At 43.0% G+C, this 27,113-nt stretch overlaps 1 protein-coding gene across 7 annotated transcripts in view; it reads left to right on the forward strand.

Moving 5' to 3' along the window:
• PLA2G6 (phospholipase A2 group VI) overlaps nucleotides 1–27,113 on the forward strand; it is a 150,669-nt gene that overhangs the window by 73,272 nt on the left and 50,284 nt on the right. For all 7 annotated transcript variants that reach the window (XM_033929522.1, XM_033929521.1, XM_033929520.1 and 4 more), the window contains 3 exons: nucleotides 1,862–1,952; nucleotides 11,812–11,975; nucleotides 26,478–26,628. In XM_033929522.1, the coding sequence (XP_033785413.1) occupies nucleotides 1,862–1,952; nucleotides 11,812–11,975; nucleotides 26,478–26,628 (406 nt within the window). The remainder of the gene's footprint in view (nucleotides 1–1,861; nucleotides 1,953–11,811; nucleotides 11,976–26,477; nucleotides 26,629–27,113) is intronic.

Below are 27,113 nucleotides of genomic sequence, written 5' to 3' on the forward strand. Positions count from 1 at the left end.
GGGAAGCATGGCAAGGACTGGCCTATAGAGTATCTAAGGGTTGGGCACAACTGAATGGATAGTAGTAGTAGGGTAGAGATCTAGTTTGCAGCCCGTCCTGGATAATCTGTTTACTAGAGGTCTTAATTCATTTGTTGTGACTATATTAAAAAGTTGTCCATTCTGTCTGTCTGTTAGGATGTTAACTAAGCTGTTCTCAGAAGTGGCATTGTCTGATTGACTGCATCATTTTTGAATATCTTAAATATAGTTTTGATTTTGTTTGAGAAATACTGGACCAGTGTGTTAGGTGTGGGAGAGTTCATATTTGAGAGATTCATAGTTTTCAAGTTTTGTTTACATTTGATATGCTGCATTGGTAATAACATCTATGTGATTTACATATTAAAATACAATTTTAGAAATAAAATGGAAATTAGAAATACAATTTATAAAATAAAATGGAAATTAATAATACAATCTATAAATAGGATTTTTAAAAAAGGAGTTTAAAATTTGTTGTTTGTGCTTAGTATTAGACTATTACCAATAAGTCCACAATGATAAAAGTTTTTAGCCTATCATTCATAAGCATCCGCAAAAAGGAATATTTTTAAGCGATTTTTAAATCTTTCAAAGGTAACTTCCATTCGAATATAGTTTGGAAGTGCATTCCATAATTGTGGAGCAACAACTGAAAAGATGTGATCTCGGATGGATAAGTATGTGGTATGTCTGTGAGATGGTACAGTAAGTAAATTCTGTTGCAGAGAACGAAGGGTACGAGGTTGTGTGTAGGGGATTAAGTAATTTTCTAAATAGGACGAAGATCTATTGGCTCGAGTTTTAAAAACTAAGAGTAAGACGATGTTTGAAGGGTATCAAGCGTGCAGATGTTAATAATGGGGTGACGTGATAGAATTTCTTTATCCTGGTAATCATTTTTATTGTTTGATACCGTAATATATAGAATTACAGTAATCGAGCATACTAATACAATTGAGAGCAATTAGTTAGTTTTGTCAGTAGTCAGAATAGATCTGATTTGTCTATCCCTATCACCTATTACCAAGGGAAATTGAGCACCTGTTCACAAACATGAAGCGCCTGCCTCTTCCTGCTGCATTTCCTTTGCATGCTGCAGGAGTGTTAGGCTGCATGGCTTCAGCTGCTTTCTTGACTCTTGCTTGACTTATTTTGCAGTGCACTTTGCTCGCTTTTTTCATCTGCTGCCCTATTGCAGTACTGTTTCTGCTTCTCCTTCTCCTTCTCATGCTATGTGGAATTAAGAGAAATAGAAACTGAATTGTTATAGCATGGATGAGCATGGACTAACAACTTAAAAAAACTCTTTGCTTGGTGGAGAGGCAAAGAAGCTGATTTTCTATTGCATATGGAAGGCACTAAAAGGCTCTCTATATGGTAGTTGGATTCAAAGGCAAATGCTGAGCCATTTGGGTCTGAGAGGGAGAATTTCATAATGTAGTGAAGTCCTCTCTGTCCAGATTATAAAAACTCCGCTGCTGTCCAGAGCTGCCAGCCAGCAGCAGGGGAATAGCACTAAATGTGGTATAAAAATTATAGATTTAAACGTATTCCTGAACTCTTTTTTTTCTTTGAGAGTAAAGGAAACCTGAATCTGAAAGAGATACACCATTAAATTAAAAAGATCACAGTGAAACAAAACCACAGTCCATAAAGCTAACACACAGAAAGACCAGGTAGTTTTCTGTGTACAAGCTGGAGTGGAGTGTGAGTGTGAGACTTCTGGTTAAAAGACATGTAAGAGGATGGGGATGACTGTGGCACTGTGTGATTGGGAGGACAATCTAGATTCAGCAATTTAGTTCTGCACTGAATGACATTTTCTTTCATCTTTCAGGATTCCAGGACTTTGTCTACCTTGCAACAGCGCTTGGTCCAATGGTGAGAGGGTACGACAGCGTGGACTCAACCAATGATAGACTAAGGATGTGAGTGAACAATAAAATAGAGGCCGTTGCAGACCTGCAGTTTTTTATGGGCATGGGGTGGGGCCATTAATCAACAAGCCTCGAAGGAACAATTTTTGTTATAAAGCATTCTGGAAATGTGGACATTCTTTAGCACTCTGCAGACTGGTAGAGGTTAATCTTACAAGTGGATATATATCTCATCATGACCAGCAGGTGGAGTCTAAAACAAAACTGTGGAATAGTACATAAGAGATACCTTCCTCTGTTCCTATCAGTCTTCTTTCAGTCTCCAGCAGGTGTGAGTGAGCTGTACCCATCTCCCTTGATAGGGCTGTTGGAATTTCAGCTAGGTCCCCTGCTGTGGCAGGGAGTCCCATGGGACCATGGGGGTTTTTCCCCTGATTTAATTTTTTCTTTGTGCAGAGTCTATTTTCAGGCAGTTGGGGGGTCCCACATGCGCCTGATGTGTTTTTTTTTTGGGGGGGGGTTTCCCTCCTGTGGCCACTAGGCCCTGGACTAGCTGTTAGCGCCCCGAGTGGACCACCGAAAAACTGCGCTGGTGTGCTGCTCAATAAGGAGACAGTCCCCAAAGGCAAAATATCAAATAAAACAGTCAGGAGGAAACCAGGTAATTAGTTAAAATCCTATCCAGGGTTCTTTATTTCACAAAACACAATCAGAATGGCAAACAAGCAACAAAAAGAAAAAATTCAAAGCAAAAATTCTGGTCAGCGAATCAGGATATAGAAAGTCCCTGTGCCTTAGCAAGTTTGGCACAGCTTCCTGCAGCTAGGCCTTACCTGGGCCTAGGCCTTACTCCGACCCTAGGACTAGGCCTTGCTCAAAAGAGAGCTAATTTCACTGAGCACAGTGTAATAACTTTTACTGCTTTACTTCACACAACACAAAAGAAAAGTTCAGGAGGCCCTCAGCTCTGCTCCTGAGCTGGGGCAGGAGAACTGCCAAGTTTGTCTTCATACAAATATTCCTGAGGTCTTGACAAACTTCTCCCTCTTGAGAACAGTTCTCAGTCCCTGTATGTTATTGCATTCAAACCAAAAGCAATGCAGTTTAAAAAAATCCCAAATCATTTCTCCAGTGGAACAAACTATGAAAGCAACAGCAACAGTCCTTTATAACATTCCAGCTAAAGAGCCCTGCCTCCACCTGGGGCCTTGCAGTGGGCCTCACTAGTGCTAGTGAGCCCAGGTAGCAGAAAAGTGAGCCCAGGTAGTAGAAAAGAGAAAGAAAAGAACAAAAAACAACACATTACATTAGTGATTTCTATTCCGCCTTTACCTTGCGGTTCAAGGCGGATTACATAAGAGTTGTTATGATATTAAGAATTACATATTGTTAAGATAATAAGAAGTACTTAAGGAATAGTTTGAACATTTTCTAATTTGCTAAGAAGTAGATAGTATTGCAGGAGGAGTTTGGGATATGTCTGGTTGTGTTATATTGGTTTTATGTATTTTATGAAGAGTAAGGTTTTTATTTCTTTTTTGAAGGTTTTGTAGTCTGGTTGAAATTAGCAGATTGGCGAGTTGTCTGTCCAGTTTCGCTGCTCTGGTGGCCAATAGGTTGTCATACAGTTTTCTTCGTTTGACGTTTTTGGTTGGCGGGTGTGTGAATATTGTGTGGGTTCTCCTGTGTCTGGTTGAGGTAGATTGAATTAGTCGATTGTTCCAGTAGGTTGGGCTGTCTCCTTTTATAGCTTTAAATAGTAGGCAGTGGAATTTGAAGTATACTCTTGCTTGTATTGGGAGCCAGTGTGAGTTGTGGTATGCCTCTGTGATGTCATAGTTTTTCAGCGAATAGATGAGTCTTAGGGCTGTGTTTTGCATTGTTTGAAGTTGTTTTATCGTGGTTGCAGGGCAGGGGAGATATAGTATGTTGCAGTAGTCTATTAGGCTTAAGATTAGTGATTGAACCACGAGTTGGAATTGTTTTCTATCGAAAAATTTTCTGACTTGTCTTAGGTTTCTCATAGTTGCAAATGATGTTTTTATTATTTTGTTGATTTGTGGTTGCCTGGTACACTCTCTGTCTATCAGCACTCCGAGGAGTTTTAGCGTGGGCTGAATGGGGTATGAGATCGAGTTAATTACTAGGTTAGTCAAAGTTGGGGTTTTGCTGTTTTCTAGGAGGATGAAGTTTGTTTTGTTAGGGTTAAGCTTTAATTTGTGTTCTTTCATCCATGTTGTTACTGTTTTGAGTGTTCTGTGTATTGTGCCTACCATGGAGAGAGCTGGTTGGTCGAAGGGGAGAAGTATGGTGATGTCATCTGCGTAACTATAGGAGATAATGCCTAGTTTGTAAGAGCTTAGGGAGGCAATGTATACGTTGAAGAGTGTGGGAGACAGAGGTGATCCTTGGGGTACTCCCATGGGTTGGACCATGATTCTGATTTTTCTTCCTCTCTAAGCTGCCGGCTGAAACACAAGCCCTGGTAATTGTCCATGCAAAACTACAAAACAGCATTCAAAAACAGTTCACTTCAAAACAGTGGCTTGCTTGGAAAATTTCACAAAAAGAAAACACAGTTTTTCAGTTACTAGCCTTGCAGGCAATACCAATTTCCATTGCTTCATGTTCTGGAAATATCTGTTCACAAACCTCCATTTGTTCCACTTGAGGTGTGGCCTCAGCTTCCTGGCAAGGAACTACATTCTCCACTTCCATGGGTTTCAGGCTATTCAGTTGCTCTGGTCTGGCTGACTGCTGAGCACAGGAGAGAGGACCCTTTCCCTTCCTTGTCCTCTCTGATTCTGAAGAGAAAGCTGTGGCTTTTCAGAGTGAGAGCCACGCCCTGCACTTGGTGTGCCTGCACTGCTCTGAGGCTCTCTTGGGCTCCCCCTGTGAATGTTCTGGAAATTGCAGGGTTTTCTCATAGGAGCATTCTGTCTAAACCTAATATTCATCGGTTTGGAGAAAAACCTAACAGAGCTGAGCTGAGTTTCCATGTCTTCAGCTTCTGAATAGTCGGATAGGATCTCATCTTCAGTGGAATTCTCCCTAGTGTACTCAGGGAACCTAGGCTGCTGGGCTCTGCGGGGCTTGGGAACAGTTTTCCTAGCCCTGTCTCTGCCTCTCCTGGGGTTTCTAGCTGGAAACACATCAGTAACAGAGTCTGACTGGTCACACTCTGCACCCCCTGTGGCTTTGCTTCCCTCTTCTCCTTTGGCGTCCCCTCTTCCTTCTCCCTCGTCCAAGTGCCCGCGGGTAGCTTGGGTTGCAGATTGGTGGTCAGAGGAGCGTGTCGACCTGGATGAGGATCTGGACCCTTTTGAGGAATTCTAGGATTCTCTCGAGGGGACGGCCTCTGCAGTAGGGCGTTGGGTTTCCCGCCTTCTTCCGTGGTGCGCCTTTTCAGAGGAATGAGCTACCAGACCTGATTCAGCAGGTCTCATCAGTGCTGCATTTTGAAGAAGCTCTGCTGGAGGCCCCGTGTGTGGGGGACCCTCTTCTTAGGAGGATCCATACTGTTTCCCGCTCTTTTCCTATGCATCAGGTATTGTACTGGTGCACTGGAATATGCCGGAGGCGCCGTTTTGGTTAGCGCGTGCCATGGCTCATTTGTATCCCATCCTGGAGGGGGATAGGGCTACTTTAACGTCGCCAGTGGTGGACACGGTGGTCTCAGCAATTTCTAAGCGGCATACCATGCCTATTGAGGGCGGTTCTGCCTTACGAGACTCTTAGGAGCATAAGTTGGAGACCATTCTCAAGCAGAATTTTGATGTCTCTGCCTTGGGAGTCCAGGTGGCTATTTGTGGGGGGCTGGTGGCTCGTGCTGTGTTTCAGTGGGCCGAGCGTGTCCTGGATCGTGAGTCTGATGACTGGTCCTTAGTGGATCAGGCGGTGACAAAGATTGAGATGGCTGCCTCGTTCCTCTTGGATGCTCTTTATGACTTGGTGCTGACATCGGCTAAGTCTATGGTTTTTGGAGTGACCGCACGATGTACCTTGTGGCTTCACGCATGGTTGGCGAATGCGCGTCCAAAACTAAGCTTACCAAATTTCCCTTTTGGGGTCTTTTTTGTTTGGAGAGGACTTAGATAAGTTGCTTCCAACTCTGACGGACTGTAAGGTGCCCCGCCTGCCTGAGGACCGTGCCCGCCCGGTGTCTTGGGGTGGTATTACCCGCGGGTGTCTGAGGGAGTTCCGCATGTATCGCCCTGGGTGTGGGGCTGCTACTTTCCAGGCTTCGGGGTTTTCCTGGGGTCGGTTTTATCAGCCCATGCAGTCCTTTCGGGGGGGCTGGGACTCCCCTCCGCAGGTTCCCCTGCTGCCCATCCTGCACAATGACTTGTTGCTGGCACCCCCTTTGGTGGGTGCCCGGCTGCACAACTCTTTTTCCCAAGTGGTCTGAGATCCCATCCGATCAGTGGGTCCTGGAGGTGGTGCGGGATGGTTATGCTCTGGAGTTTACCCGCTTTCTGCCAGATCATTTTCTAGCCTCCATGTTAGGCGGCATGGAAGACGCAGGCCTTTTGCCAGATCCTTCAGCGCTTGCTAGATCTCAAAGCAGTTGTTCCAGTGCCCTCTCATGAGTCCGGCACCGGCAGCTACTCCATTTACTTTGTGGTGCCCAAGAAGAAGGGGGACCTTTCGGCCCATCCTAGATTTAAAAGGGGTCAACAGGGCTCTCATAATTCCCTCTTTTCGCATGGAAACACTACGGTCTGTTATTCTGGTGGTTCAGCCGGGAGAGTTCCTGATTTCTCTCTATCTGACAGAGGCCTACTTGCATGTTCCCATTCGGCCCTCCCATCAGCACTTCCTTCGCTTTGCGATCTTGGATCAGCACTATCAGTTCTTTGCACTTTCCTTTGGTCTGGCCACAGCTCCCCGGACGTTCACCAAGGCTATGGTGGTCGTCGCGGCAGCCTTGTGGTCAGAGGGCAATCTGGTGCATCTCTACCTGGACGACTGTTTGATTCAGGCAAAGTCGTTGCAGGAGAGCACCCGGGTTACGGCTCGGGTGGTGGAGTTTCTCCAGTCGCTGGGCTGGGTGGTCAACCTTTCCAAGAGTCGGTTAGCCCCATCTCAACGTCTGGAGTACCTTGGGGTTCTGTTCGACACCTCCTAAGGGAAGGTCTTCCTTCCAGAGCCTGAGTAAGCAAATTGCAATCTCAGATTTGCCTTTTGGCGCCCAGGTGTCCTCGGGCGCAGGATTTCCTCCAAGTCTTGGGGTCGATGGTGGTTTCCCTAGACGTAGTGAGGTGGGCGCAGGCCCACATGCGTCCTCTTCAGCTTGCTCTGCTCTGGAGGTGGTCACCCCAGAGGCACAGTTTGGATTTCCCTGTTCCTCTGCGAGGCTTGGCGCACTGCAGTCTTCTTTGGTGGCTCCAGACCTCTCATCTTGTTCAGGGGATGAGTCTGGATCAGCCAAAGTGGATGGTGCTTCTCACGGATGTCAGTCTCCTCGGTTGGGGAGCTCAGTGTCTAGGACACTGAGCTCAGGGCACCTGGTCCACAGAGAAGGTGTCCTGGTCGATCAGTGTGTTGGAGACCATAGCCGTCCATCTGGCGCTGTTAGCCTTCCGCCCCTTCTTGTCGGGCAAGTCGGTCAGAGTTCTGTCAGACAATGCCATGGTGGTGGCTTACATCAATCATCAGGGAGGCACCAAGAGCACTCTGGTAGCGCAGGAGGCGGCTCTGCTCATGGTCTGGGCAGAGTCCCACCTTCAGGACATCTCGGCCTCACACATAGACGGAGTGGATAATGTTCAGGCGGAGTTCCTTATTCTTCACATGCTAGATCCCGGAGAGTGTCTAAGCCCTGTGGCCTTTCAGTTGATAGTGCAGTCTTGGGGTCAGGCCCTGATGGACCTGGAGTGTCAATGCCAAAATGCCCCGCTTCTTCAGTCGTTGCAGAGACTGTCTGGCCGAGGGCCTGGATGCTCTAGTTCAACCATGGCCAACGGAGGGGATGTTGTTTGTGTTCCCTCCGTGGCCATTAGTGGGCAGAGTTCTTCTCCGCATCATTTGCCATCCGGGTCTCGTGGTTCTTGTGACTTCGGACATCTGGGTCTCGTGGTTCTTGTGGCTTCGGATTGGCCTTGATGTCCGTGGTACATGGATCTGGTGAGGCATCTGATGGCGGATCCTCATCCTCTGCCTCTTTTGGACGACCTTCTAATGCAGAGTTCCATTCCAATGTTTGATCCTGGTCCCTTCTGTCTTGCTGCTTGGCTCTTGAGAGGGGTCGCATAGGTAAGAAGGGGTATTCAGATACAGTGATCAACTCTCTTGGGGTCCCGGAGGCTTTCCACCTCTCAGGCTTATGTGAGGGTTTGGCGTCTATTTGAGGAGTGGTGTGCTGCATGTGGAGTGGTCTGTTTTTGCGCTTCCCTGCCTACATGTTAAGAGTTTTTGCAGGATGACCTGGATAGGGGACTGGCTTGGTCTTCTCTCCGGGTTCAGCTTGCGGCCTTGTCAGGCTTTTGGGGATTGTTGAAAGGTCAGCGTTTGACTGCCATTCCTGACGTGATTCGCTTCTTGTGGGTGGCCAAATTGCTTAAGCCTCCCGTAGACCCTCTGTTCCATCTTGGGATCTGAATTTGGTTCTGTCAGTGCTAGTGTGTCCTCCTTTTGAACCGTTGGGTGACTGCTCTTTGAAGGACCTTACTCTTAAAGTGGTCTTCTTGGTGGCCCTTACTTCAGCTAGATGGGTTTCTATTCCAGAATTTCTCAAAGCTCATTCCACTAGGGGTCAGGCAGTTTCTTGGGCTGAGTCTTCGCTTGTGCCTCCAGTGGACATTTTTAAGGCTGCGGTTTGATCTTCCTAACATTCATTTGTCAGACACTACCGGGTAGACGTTCATGCGCATCAGGACGCGGTTTTCGGTGAGCATGTTCGTGTCGGCCCTTCGGGGGTCCTACCCATGATGGGGACTGCTTTGGTACATCCCACTTGTAAGATTAACCTCTACCGGTCTGGAGAGTGCTAAAGAAGGAGAAATTAGGTTCTTACCTGCTAATTTACTTTCTTTTAGCTTTTCCAGACTGGTAGAGGTCCCCACCCTGTCTATTGTTGTGTTGTTGTGGCTGTTGCATGGACAGTTTTTGTTTTTTTCTGCGGGTTCTAGTATTTTTTTAGGGCTGGGGAGAATTGAAGAACAGCGGCTGTGGCTCGGCTGGCTTAGCTGGCGAGCTGTGGGGACATTTTCTTTCTGGTATCTCTCCTCTGCATTTTCCAACAGCATTTGGGTATGTTAGTTATTACTCCTGTTCGGAGTATTGTGTATTTCTGTTTCTGGTTCTTAGTTCTGCTTAGCTATTCGGCAGACTGATAGAAATAGGGGAAGGTACTATTCCACAGTTTTGTGAACTTTCATCATGAACTTTGTTTACCATTAAGCTACAAGACACAAGAGGGTTGACTGTCGAAAGGATATATGTAGACTGTGGTGACTGTCGTCTTTTTTTTCTTTTTAATATTTTCCCTTCCATAGAACAACTAAGATTCAGCCTTATAAATTATTATACAGTACTCCCCCGGTCATTCACGGTCGGTGATTCGCAGTCCCGGTCATTTGCGGTATTTTCTGACCGCGAATGACCAGGACCTCGAGAGGCTGCGACTGCAAATGATCAGGCAGGAGAGAGCAGCCGGAGCACATGCGAGTGAAGGAAATCACTCGCGGTATGCTCCGACTGTCTCTTCCTGCACTAAAGTCAGGCCTTACCAATCAGAAGCTGCTTTGACACGCAGCTCCTGATTGGTGAGGCCCGACTTTAGTTCAGCTTTGACACGCAGCTCCTGATTGGTGAGGCCCGACTTTAGTTCAGGAAGAGACGGTCGGAGCATACCGCGAGTGATTTCCTTCACTCGCATGTGCTCCGGCTGCTCTCTTCTGCCTCTCCGGCTGTCCTCTCCTGTCTCCCCCACTGAATTTCTTGCCTTGTGTACGCACAGCTGGTCCGAGATTCCTCGCCGGAGCGTGTACCTCCTGTGAGGTGCCCGAATCGCGTGCTTTTCTGTTCAGCGTTCTTCAGATTTGCTGATGGGCCAGGCAGTGGCTGCCGCTACTATGTTGCTGCCTATCCTCACGTCTCCCCCACGAAAAACCGTATTCGTGTTTTTTCAAGATTCGCGGGGGTTCCTGGAATGGAACCCCCGCAAATATCGGGGGAGTACTGTATTGGTAAAGTTAGCTAATTGCATTTTGGGTAGGATCCAGGGTAGACTAAAATCTTATATAGACGGCAACAATATTCAGCTGTTATCCATATAAATGCTGTCACACTGCACAATTAGCAGGTATTTGAAAATATCTTTTTTTTTTGTTTGTTTGTTTGAAATATTTTTATTCAAAAAGCAAGTCACACAATATTGCAGCAATATGTGATCATCTCTGGGAAAAGATGACTAAAGTCACCAGAAATCAAAAATGAGGTTTTAATGAATTTATTGATTTAAAATATTTATAGCCCGCTTATCCAACAATTCTAGATGGGTAACAATATGACATACATAATAATAATAATAATAAATAAATAAAACAAACACTCAAATATGCAAAACAAAGACAAATTTAATAAAATCATCAAAATAAAATCTTTTAAAATCATGCCCACCAGCCCTGTTGACTAAGAATAAAGAAAGAATGATACATCCTCCCCATGCCCCCACTTGACAAAGCAACGCTCAAACAAACTGTTTTCAGACCTTTTCTAAACTGCAGGAGTGTATAAACCTGTCTTAATTCTAACGGTAAGGCGTCCCAACACATCGGGTCTTGCGACTCGCTGAGAGCTTGACAACACTCAACAGACTCCAAACACATCCTGTCTAATGAGTGTAAAACACGCACAGGGCAGTACAACTGCAAGACAAAACTCTGTTAGAGCAAATAATATGTATTACAATAATCCATACCTCATCATTTTATATGAAAAAATAAAGTGTCAAACGTTCAAAAATGTAACTTTTACATACTGCTTAGGAGCCCATATTGTGAAAAACTACCCATTCTCAACATTTTGGATTGGAGACTTTGGTTACATTTTCCCAGAGACAGACCCATATAAATTGTCAATAACAATTGCTTCATTGAACATCACTGAAGCAACATAAAACAGGTGACAACAGTTTTGATCAATGTGTTCCTCTGGTTCCTATTCTCCACTCCCTTATAAGAAGCAGGTATAAGTTTCTGCAGATAGGGGATCGTTTTATAAAGCTTTTTGTGTGGGTAAAACCTATCTTGTATGTAGAAAAGAGCTTTTATAAGATTGCGTGATTTCCATGTGCCTATTTTTCATGCATATCTGCAAAGTCTGCAGCTACTTTCATGTGATCTGCACATGGGCATTTCCATGGGTGTACTTTGGGTGGAGTCCAATTCTTGAGGGCCACAATCGAGTTGGGGTTTTGAGATTGATTTGCATGTATTGCTTTTATTGTATGCAAATAGATCTCATGCATATTCATTGTAGAAATCTTTAAAATCTGATTGGGTTGTGACCCTCAAGGGCTGTGGTTGCCCACCCCTGCTCTTATAGGTGCACTTTTGGACATGTCACCTAGATGTCCTGTTTAAAATTACTCCAAATAAAGTTATCTATGCAGTATATGCACATTTAACAAATGGACCTTGTTCAGTATACAAGTAGGTATGAATTTCTTATCTGTATAAAGTTATTAGGATGGTGTTACATTGAATATTTGCCTTAGATCATTTTAATTTTTCCCAGTATGGATGAAAGGGGAGGTTTTCGGTTTCTCTGTTGCTTTTGACCTGCTCATTGGTTAAATGGAGAATTTGTATTCAAAACAATAAATTAATAAACAAGTTGAATAGAAACGAATAGTGTGATTCTAAATTCTCCCGCCTGATTTTTTTTTTTTTTTAATCTTCTTCAGCCAGGACCGTCTGCTGTGTCTGGATGGTGGAGGGATACGAGGTCTTGTACTGATCCAGTTGCTCCTGGCCATTGAAAAGATGGCAGGCAGACCCATCCGAGAATTGTTTGATTGGATTTCGGGGACCAGTACAGGGGGCATATTGGCTTTGGCTATTGTGCATGGTAAGGTTAATACATCAAAACGGTTTATTTTTGCACTATCTGTATCTGTAGCTCCCTGGATAAAGTACTGAGATTGAAAAAAACATTTTATTTAAAATATGAGCTGCTTCCCCAGCCAAGTACCACCACAAGTTGACACTCAGAATTAGCTTATATGGAGGAAAAGATCTCAGATTCACCACTAGGGGAACATATATCATTCTCCCTACAAATGTATAATGTGGTGATGGATTTCTTTCATCGATCAAAAACCTCCACCCTAACCTAGATTGCTAATCTTTTTTTTAAATTAAATTTTTATATTTGATTTTTGGATTAGCAATGTTACCTTGACTCATTATTTGAGTAATCTCAATGATTGAATAAAAATAATAAATAAGCAGGGACCAATCAATTTACAGACTGTGAAACTCAAAAATTTCTCCCTCGCATAGATCGAACTAGCACTGAGAAAAACAAACAGTCGGCCACTTATCTGTAGGTTGTAGACCTTAAGTCCGATAACTGATGTTCAGATACTGTGAGCACTCAAAGTACAGAGTCTCTAAATGTTCGCTTCTCAATGTTCTTAGTGCTCAGTGCTCGCTCAATTTTCTCGCTCAGTGTTCAGTACTCGACGGGTCCCGTTTCACCATTATCAACAGGCTTCATCAGGAATTGATATTCGAGCTATATTAGAGATGATAAAAGATGTGTTAACCCGTTCAGATAAAATCTACAATCCATTTAAAACTGCACAACAAAGAACTTACTACATGCATTCTATTGATCAAGTAGGATCACAAAAGTTACATTCCAAAATGGCATTTAAATCTTTAGAGCACGCCAACGCATCCGTGTTCTTACTAAAAATGAAGTACTCTGATTGTATATTAATCGTACCTCCAAAAAAACAATAATGCATGCGTACTCTTCCCTTAAATAAAGTATTGTATTTAATTCTTACGATGTCCAAACTTTTCGGATATATTTTATGTTTTATTAATATGCGGTAGTAATTCCAATAAATAAAGTGCTTAAAACATGGCATTGAAAAATAAAGAGGATTTTACCAGTACAGGGACATCCTTCAAAAAATGACAAAAAGGAACCAAGCTCATTGGCTGAGAAATCCAACAAAGCAAGATTTAGATAAAAACTGTCCAGTTTAGCTTAGTATTAAGTCTTCTTGGGTACATGCTTTGGAGCCTAAAGATCCATCGAGATTCTCGTTGCTCGAGGCGGTTGATCCTATCTCCTCCGCCTGAGTGGTGAATCTGAGATCTTTTCCTCCATATATGCTAATTCTGAGTGTCAACTTGTGGTAGCACTTGATATTAGTGTGTTGACATACTGCTTCCCCAGCCAACAGATGACTGCCCAAAATGTTATAAATTCTATCGGATATATGACTTACTTAGCTGAATTTCTCCTTTATTAACCATCATCTCCTTCAGTCAACTCAAGGGATTGTGGTGCCCTGAGCCTACTTGCTAAGGTATTCCCCTACCTCCAGCAGTGGACCCTTTATCTGCACCGGTGCCCCTTCTTATTAGCTCACTTCAGTTCAGTATCTCTGTTTCTCTCCCTTTCCTCCCTCCACCCCCCCCTGTGGCTCTGCTCCCTCCCTCTATTTGTCCAGCATCTCTACCCTTTCATGCCTCCCTCCTTTCCCCCTCCCTCCCTACAATTATGTGGACTTGCCCCTGGATCTTCCCTCTGCCCCATCCTTCCTCTGATGCAATTTACTGTGGATTGGATGCAATAGAGAAAAGACCCAGAGGCAGGCTGAAAGCAGCCTGTCTTTTATTACTACTCTTACTGGCAATTCATGGCAGGTTTGCAGGACTGGGGGATGGGGGTAGGAGAGGGAGTGATGCCAGACCTGCAGAAAGAGTGGTAGAAATAGACTGGACTGAGGGGGAGAAACTCTGCCTTTTATATTTTGTACAGTGTGGCGGAGGTGCATCGCTTTCTGTGGTGCTGTACTGCTTTCAGGTTGTGAATTATGAACATAAGAATTGCCATACTGGGACAGACACCAGGTCCATCAAGCCCAATATCCTGTTTCCAACAGTGGCCAATTCAGGTCCCAAGTACCTAGTTAGATCTCAAGTAATAAAACAGATTTTATGCTGCTTATCGTAGGAATAAGCAGTGGATTTCCCCAAGCCATCTCAATAATGGCCAATGGACTTCTCTTTTAGGAAATTATCCAAGCCTTTTTTAAACCCTGCTAAGCTAACTGATTTTACCATATTCTCTAGCAATGAATTCCAGAGCTTAATTACACGTTGTGTGAAGAAATATTGTCTCCTGTTTATTTTAAATCTACTACTTAGCCGCTTCATTGCATGCTCCCTAGTCCTAGTATTTTTGGAAAGTAAGAACATAAGAATTGCCGCTACTGGGTCAGACCAGTGGTCCATCGTGCCCAGCAGTCCGCTCACGCGGTGTCCCTTAGGTCAAAGATCAGTGCCCTAACTAGCCTTACCTGATACGTTCTGGCTCAGCAGGAACTTGTCTAACTTTGTCTTGAATCCCTGGAGGTTGTTTTCCCCTATAACAGCCTCCGGAAGAGCGTTCCAGTTTTCTACCATTCTCTGGGTGAAGAAGAACTTCCTTACATTTGTATGGAATCTGTCCCCTTTTAACTTTAGAGAGTGCCCTCTCGTTCTCTCTACCTTGGAGAGGGTGAACAACCTGTCTTTATCTACTAAGTCTATTCCTTTCTTTATCTTGAACGTTTCGAACATGTCCCCTCTCAGTCTCCTCTTTTCAAGGGAAAAGAGGGCCCAGTTTCTCTAATCTCTCACTGTACGGCAACTCCTCCAGCCCCTTAACCATTTTAGTCGCTCTTCTCTGGACCCTTTCGAGGAGCACTGTGTCCTTCTTCAAGTAAGGCGACCAATGCTGGATGCAGTATTCCAGGTGAGGGCGTACCATGGCCAGGTACAGCGGCATGATAACCTTCTCCGATCTGTTCGTGATCCCCTTCTTAATCATTCCTAGCATTCTGTTCACCCTTTTCGCGCATTGCGCGGACAGCTTCATCAACTTGTCGACCAGTCTCTTTCCTGGAGGGTCTCTCCAAGTACCGCACCAGACATCTTGTATTCATGTATAAGGATTTTGTTACTGACATGCATCACCTTACACTTATCCACGTTAAATCTCATTTGCTATGTCGCAGCCCATTTCTCAATCGTGTTTATGTCATGTTGCAGGTCCTCACAATCCTCCTGCGTCTTCATTACTCTGAATGACTTCGTAACGTCTGCAAATTTAATTACCTCACTCGTCATACCAAATTCCAGGTCGTTTATAAATATGTTGAACAAACGATTCACATCCATCCTTTCCATTCCACTCATTATTTTATAAACCTCTATCATATCCTCCCTGAGCTGTCTCTTCTCCAAGCTGAAGAGGCCTAGCTTCTTTAGCCTTTCCTCATAGGGAAGTCATCCCATCCCTTTTATTATTTTCATCACCCTTCTCTGTACTAGTGCTGCCCAGTTCAGGAAAAATATTTCAATTCGATCCGGCCTATTGAATCAATTTTTTGATTCTCCTGCCCAATTGGGTGCTTTTTTGCAAAACATCCTGGTGGTTTTTTTTTTATAGCCTCTTCACCCAATTTGCCATCTCCTAACCACACTGGTGCTGTAGTGTAAACAAAATAAACAAACAAAAAAGACTTTTCCTCTCTCTGTTAAATCCTAGCTCACGTTCGTGGTCTAATACCAGCTCTGGCAGGATATAAATTTCAAATCTGACACATTGTAATCAAAAACAGAAAATAAAATTATTTTTTCTACCTTTTGTTGACTGGTCATTTTTCAAATCATGTTGGTCCCAGGCTCTGCAACTAACGTCTTCTGATAACTTGCTTGCCAGGGTCTCTTGTCCATTTGCCGTTTTCTTCTTCCTCTGTGGTAACCATCCATCTTCCATTTCTGTCCTCCCCTTCCATTTCCCTTTCCTCCCCTGGAGGTCTGGCATCTTTCCTTTTTTCCATCTCTATTCCTGTACCTGCAGCGATGGACCCCCACCTTCCCCAGATCCACCATCTCTCCTTTTCTCAACCTTTTCATCCAGCATCTCTTCCTCCTTCCCCACCAGCTCTCCCTTTTTCTTTCCAACTACCCTCCTATCCAGTATCTCTATCCCCCTGATACACCATCCCTTGAGTCCAACTTCTCTCCCTTTCTGTCCCTTCCCTCCCTAAATCCCATTGTCCATCTCCCCCTCCACCATTCATCTTCCCCCCTCCACCAAGTTCACCTTTCCCATCCATCTTCTCCCCATCTCTCCCTCTCCAGTCCACCAACTCCCCCAAGTCCATCTCTCCCTCTCCCCCAAGTCCATCTCACCTCCATGATCTCCTTCGACTGTCTCCCCCTCCACCATCCATCTTCCCCCTCCACCAAGTTCATCTCTCTCATCCATCTTCTCCCCATCTCTCCTCCAGTCCACCAACTCCCCCAAGTCTGTCTCCCTTCTCCCCCCCATCTACCTTTATTTTGACATTACAACATGTTGCCAGTGGCGGTAATTATTTAGCGATCCGCTCCTGCCACCACTCCTTGCGTCTTCTCTCCACTGGAACCCACCCTCAATGAAAACTACCTGTTTCCACTTGAGCGGCCGAATGGAAAGAAGATGCCCGGAGTAGCAGCAGGTAGAGAATTGCATTCACTACCACCGCTTTTGCCTGGCCAGGGAAGAGAGGAGAAATACTTCCGACCTGAGGAGAAAGCCTTGTTGCCGCTGATCTGCACGCAGAGACCCTTTTGGGCTTTCCCTCTGCCACCAGAGTCCTTGCTTCTGATGTAACTTCCTTTTTTGCAAAACCGGAAGTTAAATCAGAAGCAAGGACTCCGGTGGCAGAGGAAAGCACGAACGGGTCTTTAGCAAGGAGGCCAACAAATCGGTAAGTTCGATTTTTTTCCAAAAACAAAATCGATTAGAATTGATTCACCCAAAGTGAATCGGTGAATCGATTCGAATCTTGAATCGGGCAGCACTACTCTGTACCTTTTCTAATTCCGCTATATATTTTATGAGATACAGCGACCAGAACTGCACACAATATTCGAGATGCAGCCATACCATAGAGCGATTCAAGGGCATATAACATATTCATCTTTGTTTTCCATTCTTTTCCTGATAATTCTTAAGATTCTATTTGCTTGCTTAGCCACCACTGCACATTGAGTTTCAGTTTAATTTTTGTCTACATATTTCTATTTTTAGTTTGTGATAACTCATTCTGTACTTGTTATGTGTGTGACTGAGATGAGGTATTCTTTTAGCATCATTGGAGAGTTCATATCTTCCCAAAACTGAATAGGACACAGCTTGCTAATTTTGTTTTGGTGCCTATTCTCAAACATCTGCCCTTGGCCTCTGCATCTCTTAAACTAGTCCCGTTTTCTGTGTAAGGATCTGTTGTAGTCTGACTTGTACAGTTTTCCCAATAGGTGTATTAATGATCTGGAGCCCAGTAGAATATTTACAGTGCTGCCTTTTATCTAGGTGAGGTCCTTGTGTGAGTTCTGGGATTATTGCTGTTATGGAAGGTGAAAAGAATTTGGTCCCAATTCCTGCCCCATACTTTCTCTGTCTCTGTCATTTGGAAGTCAGGTACCTGGGGACATATCTTAAAGACCAGAAATCATCTTCCAAAACATGTCCGCTTTAATATCAGCTTCACATTCCTTTTATATCTTTTACATGAATCAGTGTTGTCAGCATGTGTCAGCATGTGACGTAAACACAAACCATATATGGACACAGGTCACATGAAACTTTAAACACATCAGCATTTTTCCTATCTGGAGATTGGAGTCCAAAAGGTCAGAAAAAGCCTTGACCAGCAGAGCCCCTAATCTAAATCTGTTTGCAAATACGGCTTATAAAAACAATTGAATTCACTTCACAACATCTCTGTTCAAACATAAATGTCCTTGTAGTATTTTCAAAGAGAGAAAGACAAACAGGGTCTGGCTTTCTTACAGCTTGAAAACATGGCCTAAGGACTTGATACGTGTCCCTTCAATCCCCTCTTACGTCATGAAAATGACATCATAAATACACAGCATGAGCTGGAAGAGAGTGATACTCTAGATATGTCTCTCAAGGAGGGTTTTTTTAGGAGCTGTAATATGAATAACGCAGTACAGGAGCAGTCAAGACAACAGTGCAGATAATAATAGAGATTATAACAATAAAAAGGTCTTTTACCCAACCCTGCATTCAAGTAAAGTGCTGATCCCAAGAAATAGATAAATCAGAGTTACATTTGAGCTCAGCAAAGAGGTCTGCTAATTTCTGAATGGCCATAGTAGGACCTATATTGTCAGAAAGAAAAGTACAACAGCTTAAAGTACTGAGGAGAATTTAACAGAATTCTCAGCTAGAATCATATCTAGGGCCATATGATTTTGAAAACCATCTGAGAAGTGGAGCCTAATTGATCAGTAATACCTTGCAAGGCGTCCCTAGAGTAGTTCACAAAGCGTTGCTGATCATAATAAATTTAATTAATCCGATCAACATTCTTATTAATAGTAATAAAGGGAATAAGGAACTCAAACCCAGCCTTAACCTGAGCTCGGGCCTTAAATTCATCTGGGACCCCTCTTGGGACCCCTATAGCATATATGTATACATGTGATCAGATTTATATCGAGACAGAAAAGAGGAAAAACCATGTAAATAGGAAGGATGCCTTTCAGAAAAATATGCAAGAGCATGGTAACCTTAGCTAAAGTGCACTGGCCTATCCACTGGCTGGTAGCTTAACAGGGAGCCAAAAGTCTCCATAAAGCCAGTAAATATCAAATCTGATGCAGCAACAATGGGGCATACCTATGAGCCAAGACAGAACAATAACCTGGGGGTAAATTACCTACAAAACTACCCTGTGTCAGATTAGAAACATGACATGTGTAATTGCCCTTATAGATGGTAACGGCAATATCAAGCTTTTGCTGTCCTGGCAGCAAAAGGTATTTAGAACACCACAGTGCACAAAGGGGATAGGTAAAATTAGAGGAGGTAGATAGATCCCATAAGAAAACTGATGGGTCGGATAGCTAGACCCACCCTTAAACTACATGTCCATAATGTACATACCTTCATCAGTAGGTCTAGGTTGTCAATAGTAAGAGAAAGCTTAATAATTTGTGCAGGAACACTTTTCCTATAACAATGTCTAACCTTATGAAGGGTCATACAAGTAAGCAGTGATTTACCATTTTGGTCCACTGTTTTATCCAGAGTATTTTCTAGTTTATAAGCCCAGTCAGTATCAATATTCCACCCTACCGCTCCCCAGAATGCACACTTATCCCCCCAACGTAAGTCAGTAACACATATTTGGGGCTTCCGGTTTGCTGACAAGGATCGGATGACATCTGGAGAAGTTTCGCAGCCAAAGCAGTGAAGTCATTTCAAGCTGGACTTCAGTCTTGACTGTTTGCTTTTATTTTTCACTTTCTTTTTTAGTTTATGATATTTTATTTTTAAATCTCATTCATTGTTTTGCCACTTGGTTTTTGTTTCCTACTTTATTATTTAAATTTCATTTAAATTTCCCAAGAATTCTATAGTTTCAACGGTTCTCCCTTCTGCTTCTATTTCCTATCTCCCCTCTTTTTTTCAACCTTTCAAAGTCCTTTAGACCATTGTAGTCTTATTAGAATGTTTATTTTCTCATCTATCTCTATTTTATTTTTTCATTACTCTACTAATTGTCATTTTTCTAGGTACTTTAGTTAGATTGTGAGCCTTCGGGACAGTAAGGGAATATCTAAGTACCTATTTTTACTTATAATTTTAATGCACCCTATTGTCTATTTTTTCTGTAAACCGCTTAGAATCCTAACGGAGTTTAGCGGTATATAAGAAATAAATTACATTACATTACATTACATATATATATATATATATATGTCTTTAGTTTTAGGAATCTCTGAGGACCAATGGCACAGCCTTGGGATATCAATTGATGAACAGTCCACAATGTCACAATACTCAAAGGAGAAGGTGGCAACTTGCACACTGCTGGAATTATACCAAAGGGTAGCATACTGTCGGTCTTTTCTGGATTCCAATTGAAGGACAGCCTTTGCGAGGGAGTAGTCCAGCTTAACGTGTGTTTGCAAAGAGATGCCGGGGCTGCTGTTTACAGCAGGAGTGTCATTTACAGATGGGTATGGGCAGAAAGTGTCGTGGACCCAGAACACATCATCCCTGTAGACCCAGTTAGAAATGATCCATACAGGGAGAAAAACTAGCAGCAGCGTTGCCAGTAAGAGAATGATAAAGTTGGTAGAATGCTGCAATGAGATCATCATGTTGTTCCACTAGAGGAGGTGAAATCTGCTCAGGGAAGACTTGCTTCTGGGGTTTTAGGTTAACCCTCTTCAAGCGACTTGCGTGGATCCAAACAGGAAACTCCTCAGTGAGTGCAGCGGGCCTGGTCACAGCGATCACAGTAGTGGGAAGGCCAAAGGGGAAATCCGTCTGCTTCCGATCCTTGGAAAGCTTCTGGACAATCACCAGGCTGGAAAAAATGGGTAGGAATCTGTGGAGAGAAAGGAGAAGTGCAAGACACGTTTCTTTGAACAAGCCCTAATATTTCAATTAGCTTTTGGACGTATTCCTCCTGTATCAAGGGAAAATCTACCCATGGGGCGGGGAAAGGTCATTCCGTGAGAACCTCAAAGGGAGAGCAGCCAGATGTCTGTGCATACAGAAAGAGATACTTGAAAAGCATTCCAAATATCATTCAGCAGCTGTACTCCAATGTGATCCAAATAAGAGATAGAAAACAAGAGAAACCATGTTGCCTGTACTGAATGTGGCAACATGAAACAATGCCAATTCATTTACTTAGCATAGCTATGGCAAAAGAGAGACAATACTCAGTTACTTAAGGTTCTTAATTGAACAATCCAAAAGGATATATATATATTTTTTTCGTGCTGCATATAACTATTATGCACTTCAGAGAGACCATACTGATGTACTGAATGTATTCAGAAATGTATATTGAATGGATCATATGTAGGGAACACCACGAAATAAATGCTGTATAAAGTAAAACTTTTTCTTAAACATATAACCCTTAACTATATTCAGAATATAAAAGCTATATGTAAAAGAACATTGCGCAGTTAGGCTAGTAAGAAGTGGAAAAAGAGCTCTAGAAATGGCCAATGTTATGTATCCTGGGGTACCCACTAAACTAAAACAAGTAGACATGACACAGACAACACATAAAGGTTTAAGCGTGGAGCTATTACTTCATCTGTCAAGTGTGCAGGGCTGAATTTAACTCTGCAAATAAACACATTGATATAAAAAACCAAAACTACAAATAATGTATATCATAACCATCTCATATTTGGAAAAAGGCATAAAGCTAATGTCTCTTTGGAGCATCTCTATCTCTGCAGTGATAAAGAGGACCCTTAGAAAACATTAGAAATATCTGTGCCAAAACTGATCTGGGATGGCTATGTATACATCCGGAAAAAACATTTTAAATTAGCAACATCCTAATTTCAGCTAAAACACTAGAAAGGAATTGTATTTTCCAATTTGTTTTCAATTCACAAACGTGCCAGCTGTAATTATCGAGCTATATATATCTGTATCAAGGAGCAAAAGGTCAAGAATGAAAATATCACTAGCAAGAAGTTAAAATGTCGAGCGAGCACTACGATAACCAATACCATGATATTGGGCAATTGAATAAGGGAGAGCTAGCAGCTGGTATCCAGGGTTTCCCCTCTTTGCACCAAAGTCTGTCCAAAAGGGCGGCTTTGGGTACCTGCCAAACGCCAGGCATCAAGTTCAGAGGGGGGGGGGGGTAACAAAGGACTGAAGGGAAGAGAATCCTGTTCACCCGTGAGACCCAGGAGCCCATTTAAAAGAAGGGCTTGGACATCGTGAAAAGTGTGAAGGGTAATGGGGTGACCTAGGGTCAGAGGAGTAACCATCTCTACCACCATAGCACAAGCAGCCAGGGCTTTCTTGAACAGGAGTGACTATAGAAAAAAAAGGCAACAGAGCGTAACTTACCGCCATGTTCTCCCTTCATGGTGTTACATTAGTCCCAAACAAAGAGATAAAACATGTGGGCATAAGCAGGAAAACTCAGACTTGAGCTAGAAACCAAAGCACATCTTAAATGTCCAACATATCATGAGTCCATCTGATAAGAGCAGTCATTTCAGAAACCAGGGTCTGTCTCAGAATCTGGTCATAGAAGGAACAAGCAGAGATCCATTGGCGGCAGTGACCAATCATAGCAAGAAAAGTAAGCATGTCTTTCTTGGTAGCTGGGCGGGGCAGACCCAGAACAGCAGCAGTGCGGAAAGTGCAGATTTTCCTCTGACCATGAGACAGGACAAAACCCATGTATTTCACTTCAGTTTTATACCAGTGCAGTTTATTTCATGACACCTTGTGACCACACACAGACAACCATTATAAAAGGGGCAAACTATCAGCCTGACAGGTCTCCTGAATTATGGAACACAAAAAGATGTACAAAATAAGGATAGGACCATGAGGGGCAGTGCATGACTGTAGAATAGCCCGAAGGACAATGGAGTCAACATAGCCCTGGGGCATTCCACACAAGGTATACTGTTGCGTAAAGGTGAAGGCAAAAAAGAGCTGAAAAGCCTCACCAACAGGGACAAAAATAAAACATTCTTTAGGACAATGACAGAAAAAAAAAATCATTGGCTGCCGGTGGAATGGTGGAAGAAACATAAGTGCAATGAGAATTACCAAAACATTAACAGCCCTAAAGTCTAGGACGAAACGGGGAATGCCATCAGCTTTGACAACAGTAACAAGCAGTGGAATCATGATTCTCACCGTACTGCTTGATAAAAACAAGAATGAGTAACTTCAAAGAAGCACTATAGGGGGTCAGTGTAAGCCCAAACTGAGAAGTCTAGGGGAAGGGGCAAAAGCATTCATGCACGGACCCTGATAATGAAAGCTGCTTGTATACAAGCTGCAAAGGAAAGATCTTAGACTAATTCAAACAGCGCTTGCAATTCATTCCACATAACAGCACGTCCTACCTCAGTGTTAAACATTGGTGGAACTGAAGGAAGAATGTCATACACACACAGCTGTACAAGTCTCATTTGTCTAGGAGAATCCTAAGTGCCTTTATGACTCATTACAAAAACAATATAACAATGCAAAAATATTCGCTTATCTTACCTTATAAGCGAGGTACAGTAATAAGAGACAATAAAATCTTATACTCTATAAAAGTTTTAACCTTACAAATGATAGAGTGGGCAGGGGGGTTCTATAAATAATTTCATTCTTCCCAAAAGAATGGCAGCTGCTTATATTCACAAGGGGCGCTTACCGAAAGTACCCCAAGATTTTTCCCAAAAAAAACCCTCCATAATAGAACCCAAAGCTTGAACTTAAAATAAGGGATGGGTACAGGTCACCACTACCTAGTGAGTATTAAAGAACAGAAAAAAATTCAGAAATACTCACAAAATACTGGTGATATCATCTGCCCATCGCGGACTTGCCCCCAACTGAAAAGGATTTGGTCCCAATTCCTGCCCCATACTTTCTCTGTCTCTGTCATTTGGAAGTCAGGTACCTGGGGACATATCTTAAAGACCAGAAATCATCTTCCAAAACATGTCCGCTTTAATATCAGCTTCACATTCCTTTTATATCTTTTACATGAATCAGTGTTGTCAGCATGTGATGTAAACACAAACCATATATGGACACAGGTCACATGAAACTTTAAACACATCAGCATTTTTCCTATCTGAGATTGGAGTCCAAAAGGTCAGAAAAAGCCTTGACCAGCAGAGCCCCTAATCTAAATCTGTTTGCAAATGCGGCTTATAAAAACAATTGAATTCACTTCACAACATCTCTGTTCAAACATAAATGTCCTTGTAGTATTTTCAAAGAGAGAAAGACAAACAGGGTCTGGCTTTCTTACAGCTTGAAAACATGGCCTAAGGACTTGATACGTGTCCCTTCAGAAGGTTGCTTGGTGCTGGAGAAGGTTTGTTGCTGTAACTGAGATAAAGACAGAATCGGGGTTTTGTTTTTTTTTTTGGTATGTTGAGTTCTATGAGGAAATGTTCTAGTTCTCCTGTGCACTTATTGCTGGGTGAGATGGACATCTATGGATGCAGAATATGTTTACATTTAACTCCACGATGGTCCAGTGTACAGTGTTAGGGGTCATATTTTTAGTATGAGTACCATTATTTATTTATTTACTTACAATAACTTGATATACTGCATATTGTAGTAATGCAGTTAATTATAGAAAAAATGGAACTTCTATCTACATGGGTGTTGTCTATAGACCTCCAACTCAAGCACAGCAAATTTGTAAATATCTTGTTACAGATATCCAAAAGCTGGGAAAGAAAAGAGAGGTACTGTGGCTGAGTGATTTCAACCTGCCAGATGCGGAATGGAAAGTTCCGTCTGTGGAATCAGAAAGAAGTAGAGAGATAGTGGATGCCCTTCAAGAGGCTGTACTCAAACAAATGGTGACGGAACTGATGAGGGATAAAAAGATACTGGATCTGGTGTTCACAAATGGGGAAAAGTGTCTCTAAATGTCCAAGTGGGTGCCCATCTGGACAGTAGTGATCATCAAACAGTTTGGTTTGATATAACAACTAAAGTGGAAGGCAGCCACACAAAACTCAAAGTCCTGGATTTCAAATGTGTGGACTTCAGTAAAATGGAGGATGGGAGGATCTAAGAGAAGTTGGAAAACAGTGGTTCAAGGCTGAAAGGAGCAATAAAAATGGCTACCGACCTTTATGTGAGAAAAATAAATAAAAACAAGAGAAAATGGAAATCGATATGGTTCTCTAAACTAGTGGCGGAGAAAATAAAGGCAAAAGAGTTGGCATTCATGAATTATAAAAATACATAAGAAGAGGAGCACAAAGCGGAATACTGGATAAAAATGAAAGAAGCCAAGAGATACGTCTGGTGAAAGCGCATCAAATGGTTAGAAATATAAAAAAGGGAGACAAAAATTTTTTGCAGGTATATTAGTGAAAGAAGGAAGATGAAAAATGGAATTGCGAGACTGAAAGATGCTATGAACCGCTATGTGGAGAGATGAGGAAAAAACAAACGTGCTAAACAAATACTTCTGCTCTATGTTCAAGGAAGAAAATCCTGGAGGACCACAATTTGCAGACAAAATTATAAATGAGAATGGAGTGGATACCATGCCGTTCATGGAAGAAAGTGTTTATGAACAACTTGAAAAATTGAAGGTTGACAAATCCATGTGACCAGACGGGATCTATCCCAGGATATTGAGGGAGCTCAGAGAGTTCTGGCGGCTCCACTTAAAGATTTGTTCAATAAATCCCTGGAGACGGGAGTGGTTCCATAGGATTGGAGAAGAGCAGATGTGGTTCGTCTTCACAAAAGTGGTTGCAGAGCCTCACTGAAGGATAGGATACTGAAATTCCTAGAATCTAATGGGTTGCAATATCTGAGGCAACATGGCTTTACTACACTTCTCCCTCCAAATCCGCAGGTTTAGTACTCGCAAATTCGATTCTTCACAATTTTTTTGATCCTAGTTTTAAAACACTGAATCACTGCATCCCAGACCTCCTCAGATCTTACCTGGTAGTCTAGCGGTGACACAGGGCATGAGCGATCTTGAAAATGGCTACCGTGAGTTTCTGTGGTCTCGTGAGACTACAACGGGAACTCACGGCAGCTATTTTTGATGATGGTTCTGCACGGGACAGGAGCATAGGAAGATCGCTCCTGCCCCGTGTCACCGCTAGACCACCTGGTAAGGTCTGGGGAAGTTCGGGATGCTGGAGGGAGATGGGAGTGGGTCAGAGTCGGCCCTACAAGTTATCCGCAATTTTTCCGTATTTACGGGCCTGCTCTGTCCCTAACCCTTGCAGATTCGGAGGGAGAAGTGTAGAGGTAAATCATGTCAAACGAATCTGATTGGGTGACCAGACAAGTGAATCAAAGAAGTGTGCTACATATAATTTATTTAGATTTCAGCAAAGCTTTTGACACTGTTCCTCATAGGAGGCACTTGAACAAACTTTACTGGCTGAAGTTAGGACCCAAAGTGTTGAACTGGATTAGAAACTGGTTGACTGAGACTTCAAGCGGGTGGTGGTTAATGGAATTTGCTCAGAGAAAGGAAAGGTAAGTAGTGGAGTGCCTCAATGACTGGTGCTGGAGCCGATTCTTTTCAATATGTTTGTGAGCGATATTTCCATAGGGTTAGAAGGAAAGGTTTGCTTTTTTGTGAATGATGCAATATTACAATATGAGCAATATTGCACCTGTACAGGAGTTTTAAGTTACAGGATGCGGTGAAATACTAGTTTATCATAATTACGCCATTGATGAATTAGAGTGAATTTCCTCATGATTTGTAGCTTTCCTTGCATTCAATTTCTGCCCATTTGTTACTCATCTCAGGTAAATCCATGGACTATCTTCGCTGTCTCTATTTCCGCATGAAGGACGAGGTGTTCAAGGGGTCACGGCCTTATGAATCGGGGCCTCTGGAAGAGTTCCTGAAAAGAGAGTTTGGGGAGCACACCAAAATGGCAGATGTAAGGAAACCAAAGTAAGTTCCCTGTTCCCCAACTCCTAAAATCAGTCCTTACACCCAATGTTCCCTCCAAGCTGTGTGGGAGTCCTGTAACTGCAGTCCTGTCAGTAGAAGGGTGGTGCTTCGATATCATGTTTTCAATCACCAGAGACAAGCAGGTTCTCTGGAGTCCAACAGAGCTTGCCTGTACCTCACTATTGAAAATGTGATATTAAAACAGCACGTCCCCACACTAGCAGGAATGTAGGTAGAGGACTCCCACACAGCTAAGATGGAACATTGCTTTTGAAATATCAGGAGTTGGATTTGCATGAAAATGTCATGGCTTTTACTGTGGAAACTCTGCTGCCCTCCTAGAATTGACACTCAGGCAGGGTGGTATCAGATGATCTCCAGAAAGGAACAAGGGGTGTGATAATCATTCTACTGTGTGTTCATTAATCATAGTAAAGACAATTGGATTCTTCTGCCCCAACAGAGAAAAGTACTGCATGTTGGAA

This window comes from Geotrypetes seraphini, chromosome 2 (genome assembly GCF_902459505.1).
Source record: "Geotrypetes seraphini chromosome 2, aGeoSer1.1, whole genome shotgun sequence".
NCBI lineage: Eukaryota > Metazoa > Chordata > Amphibia > Gymnophiona > Dermophiidae > Geotrypetes > Geotrypetes seraphini.